At 38.1% G+C, this 14975-nt stretch overlaps 7 protein-coding genes across 7 annotated transcripts; 5 read left to right on the forward strand and 2 right to left on the reverse strand.

The window, feature by feature from the left end:
• Positions 1-894: 894 nt before the first annotated feature.
• Positions 895-2092, forward strand: GCK72_013197 (uncharacterized protein; the record flags this gene model as incomplete). The annotated part of the gene is made up of 4 exons (XM_053729708.1): positions 895-994; positions 1136-1159; positions 1280-1364; positions 1939-2092. The coding sequence occupies 4 exons, from the start codon at positions 895-897 to the stop codon at positions 2090-2092; spliced, it is 363 nt and encodes a 120-aa protein (XP_053584480.1).
• A 791-nt stretch (positions 2093-2883) lies between these two features.
• On the reverse strand, positions 2884-3553 carry GCK72_013198 (uncharacterized protein; the record flags this gene model as incomplete). The annotated part of the gene is made up of 4 exons (XM_053729709.1): positions 2884-3025; positions 3075-3163; positions 3313-3401; positions 3505-3553. The coding sequence occupies 4 exons, from the start codon at positions 3551-3553 to the stop codon at positions 2884-2886; spliced, it is 369 nt and encodes a 122-aa protein (XP_053584481.1).
• A 2955-nt stretch (positions 3554-6508) lies between these two features.
• On the forward strand, positions 6509-6802 carry GCK72_013199 (uncharacterized protein; the record flags this gene model as incomplete). The annotated part of the gene is made up of 1 exon (XM_053729710.1): positions 6509-6802. One exon carries the CDS (start codon positions 6509-6511, stop codon positions 6800-6802), a length of 294 nt encoding a protein of 97 aa, XP_053584482.1.
• A 1251-nt stretch (positions 6803-8053) lies between these two features.
• Positions 8054-10431, reverse strand: GCK72_013200 (uncharacterized protein; the record flags this gene model as incomplete). The annotated part of the gene is made up of 9 exons (XM_053729711.1): positions 8054-8189; positions 8235-8323; positions 8371-8459; positions 8507-8612; positions 9282-9479; positions 9695-9826; positions 9872-10013; positions 10061-10195; positions 10289-10431. 9 exons carry the CDS (start codon positions 10429-10431, stop codon positions 8054-8056), a joined length of 1170 nt encoding a protein of 389 aa, XP_053584483.1.
• A 1141-nt stretch (positions 10432-11572) lies between these two features.
• GCK72_013201 (uncharacterized protein) lies at positions 11573-12735 on the forward strand (the record flags this gene model as incomplete). Its single annotated transcript, XM_053729712.1, has 7 exons — positions 11573-11608; positions 11658-11830; positions 11888-12022; positions 12071-12212; positions 12258-12389; positions 12435-12612; positions 12659-12735. 7 exons carry the CDS (start codon positions 11573-11575, stop codon positions 12733-12735), a joined length of 873 nt encoding a protein of 290 aa, XP_053584484.1.
• A 758-nt stretch (positions 12736-13493) lies between these two features.
• On the forward strand, positions 13494-13899 carry GCK72_013202 (uncharacterized protein; the record flags this gene model as incomplete). The annotated part of the gene is made up of 3 exons (XM_053729713.1): positions 13494-13628; positions 13680-13770; positions 13817-13899. The coding sequence occupies 3 exons, from the start codon at positions 13494-13496 to the stop codon at positions 13897-13899; spliced, it is 309 nt and encodes a 102-aa protein (XP_053584485.1).
• A 16-nt stretch (positions 13900-13915) lies between these two features.
• On the forward strand, positions 13916-14762 carry GCK72_013203 (uncharacterized protein; the record flags this gene model as incomplete). The annotated part of the gene is made up of 4 exons (XM_053729714.1): positions 13916-14067; positions 14113-14386; positions 14429-14606; positions 14680-14762. 4 exons carry the CDS (start codon positions 13916-13918, stop codon positions 14760-14762), a joined length of 687 nt encoding a protein of 228 aa, XP_053584486.1.
• Positions 14763-14975: the final 213 nt, after the last annotated feature.

Below are 14975 nucleotides of genomic sequence, written 5' to 3' on the forward strand. Positions count from 1 at the left end.
ATTGTATAGGTCGCAGCCTTCAACAACTCCATTGACTCACGCGTTTTCCCTTAACTAGGGAATCTGTAAGTCTTATTCAGTTTTTCGAATCCCATCAGATATTATCGGCTTGCGAACATCGGCCGGTTCGAGTTAAAGGTCCATGGATTTTTTGGCAATCATTATTGGGTGTGAAAAGTCACAGCACCCGGAACTTTTGGCGTCTCGGGAGGCTGGTTAGTCGTTCAATTCTTAACTGGAAATCAAAATGAAGAAGGTAAAATACATTTGATAAGTTTCAACCGACATATGTTGACAATATTTCACTAATCAGTGATTAGTAGTCACCCTTTCTCTGATTTCTGAACCCGGACAAACATCACTTTGCTCACTCTTAATTTTCCCCCCAATCACCGAAAAAAGGCGTTGACAGAAATACAGTAATCTTATCATCCAAACCACATTTATAGTTGTCAATAAGTGTCTTAATTACTTGATTTTTACTGTCATTACTGTGTTACTGTACAAGATTGACGTATTTCTTTCTGTTATTTAGATCTTTGCTTCTCTCGTTGCGTATGCGTCTCGAAATAGCCCCGCCCCTTTACTAGAAAGTTCCAATGGCGAGAGAGTAGTGAAGAGAATAAGGCTGAGCAATGGGGGGAAATGCATATAAGGGAAGGGAGAGGGAACGAGAGGCATTCACATCAATTTTTCCTTTTCTTTTTTTTTGAGCGATGATATGTTTCTTTTTTCAATCCAAAATTTAGGATCGGGGTACTGTACTTCAATCCAAATTTTAGGATCGGGGTTACTGTACCTAGATCTAAAATTTAGGATCGGGGGAGTCGTGCTTCTCTAATATTGAAATTCTAACCCAATATTTCCAGTTACTCGTCGTCCGTTGAAAGAGTAATGTCTAATAGTAAACACGCTGTCATTAACATCGATGGAGCCTGCATCAATCAGGGACTCCCTAACGCAAAGGCAGGATACGGAGTCCATTGGGGAGAAAGTGAGTTGGAGCTAGGTCCAGAATCTTTGATAACTTTTTGGATCTGGGCAATGACAAAAACTTGAAACCTGAATTCTTCGAGTCCTAAGGAATCCCACTCCAAAAAATAGTCCCTATCCCTATAAACTCCCAAATTTTCAGACCACCAAAACAATCTCAGTGGACGTGTCGACGGCCATCAAGACAACAACCGCGGAGAGCTTTATGCCGCTAATCAGGCACTGAAGCAGGTAAAACACCACTTATTCTCCAATTGGGTTTCATTAGGAATCTGTGAATTTTCAGGCCGCATCGCAAGGCTACAGGTGACTCTCAAGTCGGACTCGACTTACGTTCGCGACGCGATCGCTGGAGCGTCCGGATTCCAAAGGTATGTACATATGGGTTTAGATTGGGTAGGGACCAGGTTTGTAACGGGTCTGGCCGAAAATATTCTCGTCCCGGCCCGTTATGGAACATGCTCTGAAAAAATGTTGAATTCATGGATTTTTTTTTGAAATTTTTTGGAATTGTTTTGAAAAAAAGTATAGTTTTCGACTGAAAATTTAAAATTTAATCAAAAGATGAATATGTATGATAATTTTATCCCTTTACTCTAAATTTTCGAAAAACTTCATACAATTTTGTTAAAAAATGAGTGCCCACTTTTGAAACCGGGCTGAGCGGGCCGGGATTTTTGCTAGTCTGATAGGGACATTACAGAATTAGAGTTGGTTAGGGTTTCTAGATTAAGTAGAAAAGTTGAAACTGTCAAAATTCTGATGATAACTTAAACCGCCCAAGAAACTTAATTACCGTTACTTGAATTCAAGATATAGCACATTTTCTTGGTGACAAAGTCAGGCTTCTCATTTACGATCACTACAGATTCCCGGTATCTAAATAGATAATAACAGCTTCCAATCGTCGTTTTATATACTCCAACAAAATCTAAAAATTTGCAGTGCTTCTCCAGCAAACCGGGATCTCATGCAATCGATCCACGATTTGAGCAAGGGCGGAAGAATGTCCGTCCACTATGAACACGTCTCTGGACACTCCGGAGACGCTGGAAACGATGCGGCTCACCGTCTTGCCAACGAGGGAGCCAAGAAATAAATGGATGACAAGATCTTTATTCACGTCGAGACCTGTCGGCGCTGTTCTCATGCGCCTGTTAACCTGTTTTTTAATAAAAATGTTTTTTTAATGTTTCAGTTCCTTTATTTGTAACAAGACGGGATGAGAACTCATTGATCCTTTTCGATAATGTGTTTATATATGTATTCATAAGAATATTCAGACACTCTAAAACCTGCAGAAATTCAAACAGTCAGTAGTAAACCGCCCATCTCTTTTCTCCCCTTTCAAAATTTGAATTGTGATGATTGATGCTGTGAATCATCACTTGCTCACCCTTAAAAGTCTTTCATAAACAACCTTTGTTTGTCTTTTCTCACAACTTCAGAAGGCTCTAGAATAAAAGTGGGCGTGGTCATGGATACGGTAACTGGTACTGTATGACCAACGTAGAACTTATAGAGATGCCACCAGTGAAATCTATTCAACGCGGAATATCTCTTTTCTCAAAGGAGATATCAAAAAGTTGCCAACGGACAAAATGTAGCTCAATATTTATGCAGTAGAGATATTCTGTTACAAGCTCGTGCGACTGGGTATTACGGTAACCGGTACGATAGATATTATGGAGAATTTTTTTCAATTTTCAAAAATCCAGACCTATTTAATCGAAGTCCAGTCTTACTAGTCCATTCATAAGTAAAAAAGCAAGATTTTGAAAGAAGTTGTTTTATTAACAATTTGAGTAAAGTGCCGGTTTCTTCTCGAACATTTATTTCGTTTATTCGAAAAAAAAAACAATTTTGTGAAAGAAACACATCATTCAACATTTACAATTTCTCCTCATTATTCCTAAAAATCTCTTGACCGTCGCTTTTTCCAGTGGCCACCTCATTATGCTCCGCGTTCACAATGATCTGATTTCTGATGGCATGAATTGAAGCAACCAAGTGACGTATCTCGTCTGGGGCTCTGAAGTTTACTAAATTGATAAATTTGTGATAGAAATGTATCATTTTACCTTGCAAAATTCGCCGAGTTCTTGATCTGCTCATAGGCAAACAATGAGTCCGTACGGATGATAATTCGCACATATTTCTCTCTAGCAGCCTGAAAAACACTGGAATTATTTAAGGAAAGCGTAACTAGGGCGAATCTACTAAAAGTAAAAAATTAAAATTAAAATTCCGCTGCATTCCAAACTTCATGCAGCCCGCCAAACGATCCCAACCATCCACAACACCAAAGAAACAACTCACAGTTTTGATCGCTTGGCGGGCTGCATGAAGTTCGGCATGGGCGGGAAGAAGGAATCCTTCGATGGATGCTTGGTGAGTGTTGGGGTGATCTGAATAAGTAATCAATAAAAATATGGAGAATAGACTCACCGATTCCCCAGTGGGCCGTGTAGCATAGCTGAGCGTTTGGAAGCCCCTCGAGCTTCCAATAACCAGAAATATTGACCACAGCGGTCTCAGCAGTTACTCTTGTATTGGACATCTTTGATAATTCTAGCGAATAAAATGCAATATAACCCGTCTCTGTTCTTTTTATACTTGTGACGTAACCGCTTCGAGAAAAATCTAAAAGCATAGGCGTGGTTTCATCCAGTAAGCGAATCAGGAGAACTGTTAATGAGAGCAAATAAAACATTTTGAAATAGTTTCATAATTTTTTGTTTCTTATCAGGAATTCAAATGGGGCAAATATGAGTCATGTATTTAGAATGTGGTAAACACTGGAACTAGAAATGAGCTGTGTTTCAGATGGGTCGACGTAATGAGTGCATAGCACATACCCATGGGTTTATTTATTTCTTGACCATTTCCAACTAAAAACTGCACGTTTCGCATTCTTTATGGACAGTACTGTACATACCTAGTTAAACTTCCCCAGAAACATAATTACTGTTTCTTTAACTCTAGATTTAGTATGTTTTTTGGTGAGTATCAGTCGTAGCATAACCATAAATCGGCTTTCTCACTTACGAATACTACAATTGGCAGCTATAACAATCTCTTTCAATTAGTGATATTCAAAAAAATCCAAAGATTTCCAGTGCTTCTCCAGAAAACCAAGAAATAAATGGATTTAAATGACACGATCTCTATTCACGTCGAGACCTGTCGGCGCTGTTCTCATGCGCCTGTTAATCTTTTAAAATAAAAACGTTTTTTTCAATGTTTCAGTGTCTTTATTTGTTAAAAGAAAGGATACAAATTCAGTGAAGTTTTGTTTAGAAGTGGAAGTATGTTCATAGTCAAGACACTCTGAAACTTGCAAAAAATCAAACAGACAGTAGTGAACCGCCCTCATATCTTCTCTTCACGCTATATTTGAATGTGGAAGATGGCAGGACTTGGTGGGATTAATGAGATTTCAGTAAGAAATCGTGCTTTATAAATTAAGATGCGTTACTGTAGATCAGCGCAGATATAAATGAAATTATTTTTCAATCGTCTTCTTTTTTTTCATGAAATTCGTATTGATCGAATGAAAATTGTTGAAAAACTAATGGGGAGAAGCCCTCGGTGTCTCACCAAATTGAAAAACATGGAAAATGCTTGAAAAATTCTTATTTTTTGTTTCAGAAGGCTTAAAGAGGTTTCCGTAGTTTTTTCCTCATCCTTTTGTGTCATCTAATAACTGTTTTGCTCTATTTTCAAAAAATATCAGTTTTCATGTCTTCTGTCCTCTCCAACCATCTCTTCTATTTGCATTCATTCTGTTCTGACCATCTGCCGTTTCTCTCCTCGTTGTGTTGCCATTGTCTTCTGCTGCCCCCCTTCGTTGTTCTTCTACTATCATCGATTGTTTATTAGAATGGCTAGTGGAATAGATTCTTCTGTGAATCCTAATGATTCTAGTGCTCCAGAGCCCGTTAACTCAAATAACAATCAAAAAATGGTAAGTACCGTGGCTAGGCCTTGAAAAAGGGAATAGTCAACTTTGAGAGAGTGTTACTCTGTCATGAATCACCAAACCATTTCAAAACTTAGTTAGCCTTGTAGCTCAAATCTAGAGCTATATTTTCGTAGTTGACTACGTTTTGATAGCTCTCCCACTTTTGAGATATGCGGCTTTCAAAGTCATCAACCTTTGAAGGAGCATATCCCAAGAGTGGGCGAAGCTATCAACAAGTTGTCAACTACAGAAATATAGCTCTGCATTTGATCTACACAACCATTGTGCATTTGTAGCACTTTCGCACTATTTACATATGTTTTCTCCTCCATAGGTACCAACGAGGAATGCGAAACCCACGAAACTGGCTTTTATGGATGCAGCCATACAATACATAAGAATTATGGAGAATATCGATGAGACTGAGAAGACGAAATTTTTGAATTTTTTGGAAAGAATAATGCCGATAGAGAGAAAACAAATAGAAAAAAAGAGATGGAGAGACGAGATGCTCTTATAGCCAATATAAGCAAAGATGTGAGTTTTGGTAGGCTTGCCACTGTCTACAGATGTTGTTGTCCTATTATTACAAATTTATATTACTTGAGTAGATCACACCTAGGCTTACATTTTTGTGGTTGACAACTTTTCGATAGCTCTTCACGCTTTTGAGATACGTGGCTAGGAGAGGGGAGAGGGAAAGACACGCAGAGAGAGCAGACATCGCCACGTCTCTGCGTATCTCCCTTTCGCGGCGACGCCCACGGAATTTTGGAGACGCATATCTCCGCGGGGTGTAGAGCAGGGTTGGGAAATTCCGGGCCGGGCCGGACCGGGCCGACCGAAAAATTTTCTTCGGCCCGGCCCGGCCCGGCTACTGTAGAAATTTGAAATTTTTTGAAAACTTTTTGAAAATTTTTGAAAATTTTTTGAATTTTTTCGCAGAAAAGTCGAATTTTCGACAATGTTTTGGAATATCGATAAAAACTGATGTGTACGAGAATTTTGGAGCATTTCGATCATTTTTTAATGAAAATTTCGAAAAAATATGTGAAAAAATTATGCACAATTTTTGAATCCGGGCCGACCGGGCGCCGAGGAAATGTCCGGGCCGGACCGGCCCGGGATTTCCCAACCCTGGTGTAGAGCTATCGAAAGGTTGTCAACTACAAAAATGTATTTCCAGATTTGATCTACAAATTTAATATAAATTCAAATCAATCCGCCTATTTTTAGCAGAGTTATATAGTTTCAAACGTAACTGTTTTTAATAACCCTAACAATTATCAAAACCGTTGCATCTCAAAAGCATGAAGAGCTATCAAAACACTGTCAACTGTAAAAATGAAGCTCATAATTTGATCTACAGTGTCATATAGAATTTATGTCTGTGATCTGGCAATCGCGATTTGCGCGCAATCCCAGATATTGTGACAATTGCTCAAATTTCAAAGTTCTTAAAAGCCGTGAGAGCGATCACATTCCAATTTTCAGCCACAAGACCCCCGTAAAAAGAAGTTCCAAAAATGTGTGTCCCGATACCATAGCTACATGTCTCGATGCAAACGTTTGAAATGGCATGAACCAAATCTTCAATGGGAATCCATCGGAGAAATCGAGAAAGAACTGAAAGGATATCAAAGAGTGGAACAGTTCGACGAGTTCTGGAAAAGACTTCGTGAGATGGAATCGAGAATTTCTCGTATCGAATCCAGAATCCATAACGGGGATTTTGGAGAGTACCTTCAGGAGACATGGGATACTGTCAAGAAACCATTCGTCTTCGCTAAAAGTTGCATCTGTAATCGTCTGAAAAGAGCCTCATCGAAAGAAGCTAGTCAATAAATACGTTTTCTTTGTTTATTCATTTATACTATGTATTATATTAAAGCACTAAGAGTAATAAGAAACTAATAAAGTTCAAGAATATATTAAGATGACGACAATAGAAATAGCTGATCACAATGAATTTATATTGCTGGAAACGCAGAGAGACCTTGCAGCAAATACATACATAGACATCAGGTTCGAATTATTGAGTAACAAATGAATTTTCAACAAATATAATAAAAAAGGAAGCTTGTTCAGAAGACCTATATCAGAGAAAAGTTTTCACAAACTTACATACAACACTTTTTTCAGTTGAAACCCCCGCTTCGAGAAAAATCTAAAAGCATAGGCGTGGTTTCATCCAGTAAGCGAATCAGGAGAACTGTTAATGAGAGCAAATAAAACATTTTGAAATAGTTTCATAATTTTTTGTTTCTTATCAGGAATTCAAATGGGGCAAATATGAGTCATGTATTTAGAATGTGGTAAACACTGGAACTAGAAATGAGCTGTGTTTCAGATGGGTCGACGTAATGAGTGCATAGCACATACCCATGGGTTTATTTTAAGTACCACAAATGGGAAATTTCGAAATGCATAAATTTTTTCGATGAAAGTGCGATTCATCGACTGCACGATAGCAAGAAGTTTGCTCAGTAAGCGAGTTGAGCCCGTTCAAACTGGTCAGATCAGGTAACCTCAAAAAAAAATTGCATAAATCGCGGCGGTTTCAAAACTTTTGTAAATTTGCAGACTATCGAACAGCATTGTTAGTACATCAATTCTGCTTTGCATGTGTATGCTTTTACTCACTCTAATGTAATAATTAGGCTCCTTTCTGCAAAAAATCTGATGTCGATATTCGGAAAACTTGCTCTTAATTTGGAACTCAGAATTTTAACGAAAGGATCACAGCATGTTTTCTGCGTTTTGTGAGAATTTCATTGATGCTGAACAGTCTCTCAAAACGAGGAATTCCTGAAAGATTTTAACGAAACAAAAGTCTGAAAATGGTTTTCAAAACGGAAATAAAGGCTTCTAGTAAGTTCAATTGCAGTCATGCATCGTATTTCAGCTGGAATTTTCGGGTTCCTGATAACAGTGCAGAAATATACTGCTTCAAAATATCATCATCTGCGCCATCAAAAATGAACACTTTGGTAGGTTGATTAACATATTTTTTATGATAAGAAAGAAGTTGACAATACCTCGCATTATAGGAAAGTTCACATTCAGAAAATGTCAATGATAAGAAACAGAAAATTATCAAATGTTTTCTTTATTCATTTCTCCTCCGACAGTTTCGTTTTCCGGGTGGCCATCGACCAGTTCAACTTTGATAAGAATGTGTTTTCTGTTATCATGAATTGCTTGAACTAAATGGAGAACTTCTGGTGGAGCGCTGAAAATTATTCAAAAGAAATAAGTAAAACACGAATGAGGTTACTTCGCAAAATTTGCCGAGTTTTTGATCAGGTCCCATACGAAACGAGATCCGGTTCGAATGATAATTCTGGTAAGCTTCTGCTTTTTGGCCTGAAAAGTTTGAACTGAAAAATGAGTTCATGTAAGTTCAAACAAACCATCTTAACAGCCTGACGTGCTGCGTGCAGTTCAACATGATGAACGTCTTCATATCCGGATATTGCGGTTTTGTAATTATTGATATGGTCTGAAATTCTTACAGCATGATCTGAAATTCTTATAAAAATGTATTACCAATTCCCCAATGCATCGAGTATTGGAACTGCCGGAGCGGGTTAGCAAACCCGATAACACGAACGACAGCAGTCTTCGATTCCGGCATGCTATAAAAAGTTACAAACTGAACGACGGATGTTCAAATGATAAGATGGCAGTGAGAGAGTATGCATCTTTTATAGTGACGTCATGAGTTCTAGAATCTTCCGAAAAGGGGCGTGGCCACTTCTGGAAGCAGAGTGTTCTATAATGAGAGACCAGAGGGAACAATGGGTTACTCTTATCAGTAAAATGTATGCATCGGAGCATTTCGTATTATTTATTTTTAAACGAGCATGCTCCTCCTAATTTCTTATCAAGTAATTTGGAGAATTTTCGAAATAATTCGAACAAATTGATATGGGTTGAATCATGAGGCACATTACGAAGTGATCTACATAACATTTGAAAAACAAAGTGAAGGTTTTGACAATATTTTGTAACAAAAAAACTAATTGGCTATGTCGTAATAGTCATTTTGCATGTGGAGCACATTTTATCCGCACTTGGGAATGGTGTATGCATGTGGGATTCCGGTATTTAGTTCAGCCGCAATAAGGAAATATGATACAAGTTGTTTTTGAGTAAATGGATGATTTATAATTACTATTTTGGAGCGTTCCGTGTTTAGACTAGCCCCAATTATCAGGTGGAGATTATAAGGGATCCGTATTCAAATCAATCGACACAACGGACACAACTTGATTCTTTGAAAGAACTCGACGGAAGAAATCTGAAATTTCAACCTACTAACGTGAATCAGAGTATACTCACTGCAAAATGCGTTTCGATAGTCATCGACAAGAATTATAATGGGAATTGGGTCAACTGCGGGGTAGAAGGAGTAAAGAAACGTGACGAGGAGGCTATTCCATTCCACGTTGATACCAATTAGTGGACAGTAGATTAGGGATCCAACGGGTATGAAGAGGAATACCATAGGGATTAGAGTCTGAACAAAATTCTGGTGAATGTGATAAGAAGTAAGTAGTTTTTCGCTGCTTCAGTAAAGGTAGAGAAAACTGTCAGAGCATTTTTTAGATTTCTTCCAATTCCAATAATCTGTTACTCTTCGGTTCAGCTTTGAAACCCCTCAGAATGTTTACTTGGTTTAACACTTTCCTCAAGTTTAGAAACTTCCAACACCCCCTACGAATATCCCCCTACCTGAGCAACCAGTGCTTTGTAGAGTTGCATTTGAAGTCTCTTCGAATACTCACTCTGCCCTTGAGATATCAATTCCTTAATTTTCCAATAGCTTTTTGTTCCGAAATAAATTATGATGAGAAGTGCAATTGTCTGAAAATTCTTCAATGTTAAAGCTCACACGACGAAGTGTCTCACAATTAATCCATTCAAATCAAGGGAACCTATCAAGTCTCTCACACTTAAATACAGGTTTCCACTTGAGTCAGTTCTCCAGTACACGCAAGAGACATAGGTCATTCTATCCGCATCCAAATCGAAAAGTTTTTTCAAGTTGTTTCTAAAACTTTTCACTTTTTTGAAATTATGAAATCTGGGTCACCAAACCTTGAATACTCGGTGACTTCTTGATTGGGATAAAAAAAGTACCAATTATTCAAAATGAACATGAATGCCACAGTAATCGGGATACAGCCCCAAAATATGAGTCGATAATTTGAGAAGAAGCGGAGACGGCCTTTTCTGAATAAAAAGTTTTTGATAGAGCAGAGATTACTGTTCACAAAAAAATGACAAGAACTCGTTCTTGTTTTACGTTGCTATGTTAGTCGTTACCTTTCTAGTGCAAAAAATCGATAAATAAAATTGATGGAAATTGCATAAATCGTTGCTGCAAAGCATCCACAAAGCAAAGCAGCCAATGTGAACGCCACTCTTGGATAAGACTCGAAGACACTTCCCCTCAAATCCATATACATTCCATAAGCAGCGCCATGACTGTGAATGTACTGTAACACCAAATACAATAAAAACTGACATGATAAAACTTAAAATTACCGGTTGGACCAGAAAATCCACAATTGAATAAATGATTGAAATGATTGAAAAATAGCACAAGAGATACTTGTAATTTCCCAATTTTTTGGGGGATTCAGCGATGACGAGATAGAAGAAAAGAGAGTTGACAAACAGCGAGAATACAAGAACAATGCATTGAATTAGATATTTTATTTCAGAAATCAATCCCATAGTTTCAATGTGGGAGACTAGTATAGTTATGATGTGAAGTGAGCAGACAGAAGTGTTTTTGAGAGGATTGTGAAGATTCTAGACACTTCTCTAGGGATGGTTTTAATGAGATAAGAGTATAGTGTTTTGAGCTTATGTTTTTATCTGTGTACTTTTTTCGGAAACCAACGTATCGAAACAGTGAAAAAAGATCTTACATACTCCTTTTCGAATGGCTGAAAACCCTTGATTGTGTTTGAAGGAGCATAGGATTTATCGAAATTTCATCGCTATTTAAAAAAATACTGAAATTCATTTCAGAAATAAAATGTGTAATTCATGCGATACCGCTTTCACCTATTCATTTTTTCTTCTCACGCTAACACCCGGTCCTACCTCTCGTCATGAAAACTATTACGAATTCAAATTTTCTCCACAAAGAACGCTCGCCCCGCCCCACGCGGCGGCCACGCACACTTCCATTTCAAGACTCTCGCGGTAGTGTTCAAAAATTGAACACATCGTTGAAATGGGAGTGAGCATGGCCGCCGCAAAGGGGCGGGGTGAGCGTTTCTTGAACAGAATGCATGATAACACTAGCTCAAAACCTAACTACACCCGAATTTTATTAAAACCATCCCTAGAGAAGTGTCTAGAATCTTCACAATACTCTCAAAAACACTTCTGTCTGCTCACACTCAAATCACAACTATACGAGTCTCCCACTTTAAAACAATGGGATTTATTTCTGAAATAAAATATTTAATTCAATGCATTGTTTTTGTATTCTCGCTGTTTGTCAACTCTCTTTTCTTCTATCTCGTCATCGCTGAATCCCCTAAAAAATTGGGAAATTACAAGTATCTCATGTGCTATTTTTCAATCATTTCAATGATTTATTCAATTGTGGATTTTCTGGTCCAACCGGTAATTTTAAGTTTTATCATGTCAGTTTTCGTTGTATTTGGTGTTACAGTACATTCACAGTCATGGCGCTGCTTATGGAATGTATATGGATTTGAGGGGAAGTGTCTTCGAATCTTATCCAAGAGTGGCGTTCACATTGACTGCTTTGCTATGTGGATGCTTTGCAGCAACGATTTATGCAATTTCCATCAACTTTATTTATCGATTTTTGGCACTGGAAAGGTAACGACTAGCATAACAAGGTAGTAATTTCTGCTCTATCAAAAACTTGTTATCCAGGAAAGGCCGTCTGCGCTTCTTCTCAAATTATCGACTCATATTTTGGGGCTGTATTCCTATTACGGTGGCATTCTTGATCATTTTGAATATTTGGTTCTTCAATTATCCCAATCAAGAAGTCATCGAATATACTAGGTTTGGTGAAACCAGATTTGTCACTTCAAAAACGAAAAAATTGTTTAGAAACAACTTGAAAGAGCTGTACGATTTGGATGCAGATAGAATGGCATATGTCGGTTGCTTGTATTGGAGAACTGATTCGAATGGAAATGTGTATTTCAGTGTGAAAGATTTGATAGGCTCACTTAATTTGAATGCGTTAATGGTGGGAGATATCGACGTGTGAGCTTCAACTATGAAGAATTTTCAGACACTTGCACTTTTCATCATATTTTATTTCGGAACAAAGAGTTATTGGAAAATTAAGGAATTGATATCTCAAGGGCAGAGTGAGTATTCGAAGAGACTTCAAATGCAACTCTACAAAGCACTGGTTGCTCAGGTAGGGGGATATTCGTAGGGGGTGATTCTCCAGAATTTTGTTCAGACTCTGATCCCTATGGTATTCCTCTTTCTACCCATTAGTTCCAAAGTCTACTGCCCACTTATTGGAATCAACGTGGAATGGAATAGCCTCCTCGTCACGTTTCTTTACTCCTTCTACCCCGCAGTTGACCCGATTCCCATTATCATTCTTGTCGATGACTATCGAAACGCATTTTGCAGTGAGTATACTCTTTGTCTCCCGTTGATAGTAGGTCAACATTTCAGATTTCTTCCGTCGAGTTCTTTCAAAGAATCAAGTTGTGTCCGTTGTGTCGATTGATTTGAATACGGATCCATTATAACCTGTGCTGGAACTACCACTAGCTGTGATAATTGGGGCTAGTCTAGACAAGGAATGTTCCAACATAATAATTATGAATCACCAATTTACTCAAAAGCAAATTTTATCATACTTTGTCATACCTTCCTTACCCGACCCAAAAATGATCAACGGAATAAAATTGTGGCTAAATTTTGTGATGGTGATCTCCCTGATACCCTCCTCGAGTCCTGTTTCTTGCTCATTTCTGTCAATGTGTAAATGCACTGATCTATCACCGGTCTATATATCTGACCGGCAGTATAAACTGGGTCAGTGCAATTACCATTTTCCTTGTATTCCCGAGTCCCCTGTCCGCTATTTACATGGTTAACGACGATCGGAGCGCATTTTAGAGCAAGTAATCCTTATATCGAAAACGCAATATATCTTTAAAACGAAATCATCACCTAGAAACAGTGAAGAACAACAAGTTTTAGATTTCCTCCGCCGAGTTCTATCGAAAACCAAGTGGCTTTTGTTTCATTGAACAACCCCATCCGCGGAGATATCATATTGAAATCTTAGCACCCACGCCTTCGAATTATCCTCATCCAAACCCCGCTAGACACGTCCATCACAAAAACAACAATTAGTATGATTTGAGTGCGTCAATGCCCTATCATTTAACCAAATTCCACTTCTAGTCTGTCACCTTTTTCTTCACCATTTTCTTCTCAAACCATGGGAACGTTAACGCTAATAAAATTTTATATCAATCTTATTTCTCTCGTGTTTTCAATGATAACCAACTCTACGCTAATCCTTCTTGTCATCACGAATTCCCCACCGAAACTTGGAAACTATAGACATCTCATGTGTTATTTCTCAATGATATCAATACTACTCGCCATCTTTGATTTCCTGGTTCAAGCGGTTGGTTTCAGAGGATTTAAATTTTTGTAGAGATAAATACGAAACTTTCAGTACATCGTGAGTGATGCCAGTTTCATTATAGTGATGGATCTAGAAAACAGTGTATTCGAAAATCATCCGACCATTGCTCATGTGGTACTCGGTAGTTAATTAAAAACATTGAAATGAACCGAATGAAAAAATTTCAGGATGCGTGACTGCACTGTTTGAAGCAGCCATCTTTGTGATTTCTATCAGTTTTGTCTTCAGATATTTTGCACTTCAGAGGTAGCAAAGCGCTTTTTCGAATGCACCATACTTATTTCAGGAAAGGACGTCTTCGATACTTTGCTGGAAAACTTTTGTGTCTCTGGATGGCAGCTCCTTTTGTCCTTGGAGGAATAGGAATGACCATTATGATGCAGCTGGGCCCGGATAAACTCACTACGGAACGATTGAGGTACATAGATAGTGATTAGAGCATTTTCAAAAGAATCATTTTTAGAAGGGATATGAAAGAAATCTACGATTTGGATATTGATAAAACTGCATACGTTGGAAGTTTCTACTTTTCTATTGACGAATATGGTAATAAATGTTGGAACATCAAAGCAGTGAGTATCACCATGATAATCTATACGATGATGGGATTTCCACTGTTTGCCATATTCTACTTTGGAATCAAGAGTTATAAAATAATCAGAGGATTGGTATCTCAAGGAGAGAGCGAATATTCTAGAAGACTGCAGACTCAACTTTACAAGGCATTGGTTGCTCAAGTACTTTGGATATATGAAACTGTACCTAAAAATGATTTTCAGACTCTGATCCCACTATTCTTCCTATTCATACCTATTGTCGTGTCTCTCGGAGCGCCATTTTTTGGATTGACCCTCGAATTGACTGGCTTGATAGTGGGAACATTACCTACTTTGTACCCAGTTCTAGACCCAACGCCAATCATTTTTCTTGTCGATGACTATCGGAATGCTTTTTTGAGTAAGGCAATTGTAGTATCTATAAACATAGCACATAACTCGGTGGAAAACACCTAATAAAAGTCGACTTCCAGATTTCTTCCGTCGAATATTCTCGAAAAACGAAGTGACTTCTGTGACCCATTACGAGCCGAATATGGATAGTATCTCTCCTTGATTTTTTCTGTTTCTGTTACATTCTAGGCTCGCATGCATAAATATTTAGGTTTGATCTATCCCAAGTAAGAGCGCGCACGTTGGTCTGTATGCGCGTCTCTCTTTCACATTGTTTGTAGTTTGGTCAGAGTTCCCTATATAAGGGACTGACATACCTCATTCTAGTTCTTCCTTCTTTCCCAACCTATCAGTGACTTCTATTCTGTGATAGTTT

Source organism: Caenorhabditis remanei, chromosome IV (assembly GCF_010183535.1).
Source record: "Caenorhabditis remanei strain PX506 chromosome IV, whole genome shotgun sequence".
Classification (NCBI taxonomy): Eukaryota; Metazoa; Nematoda; class Chromadorea; order Rhabditida; family Rhabditidae; genus Caenorhabditis; species Caenorhabditis remanei.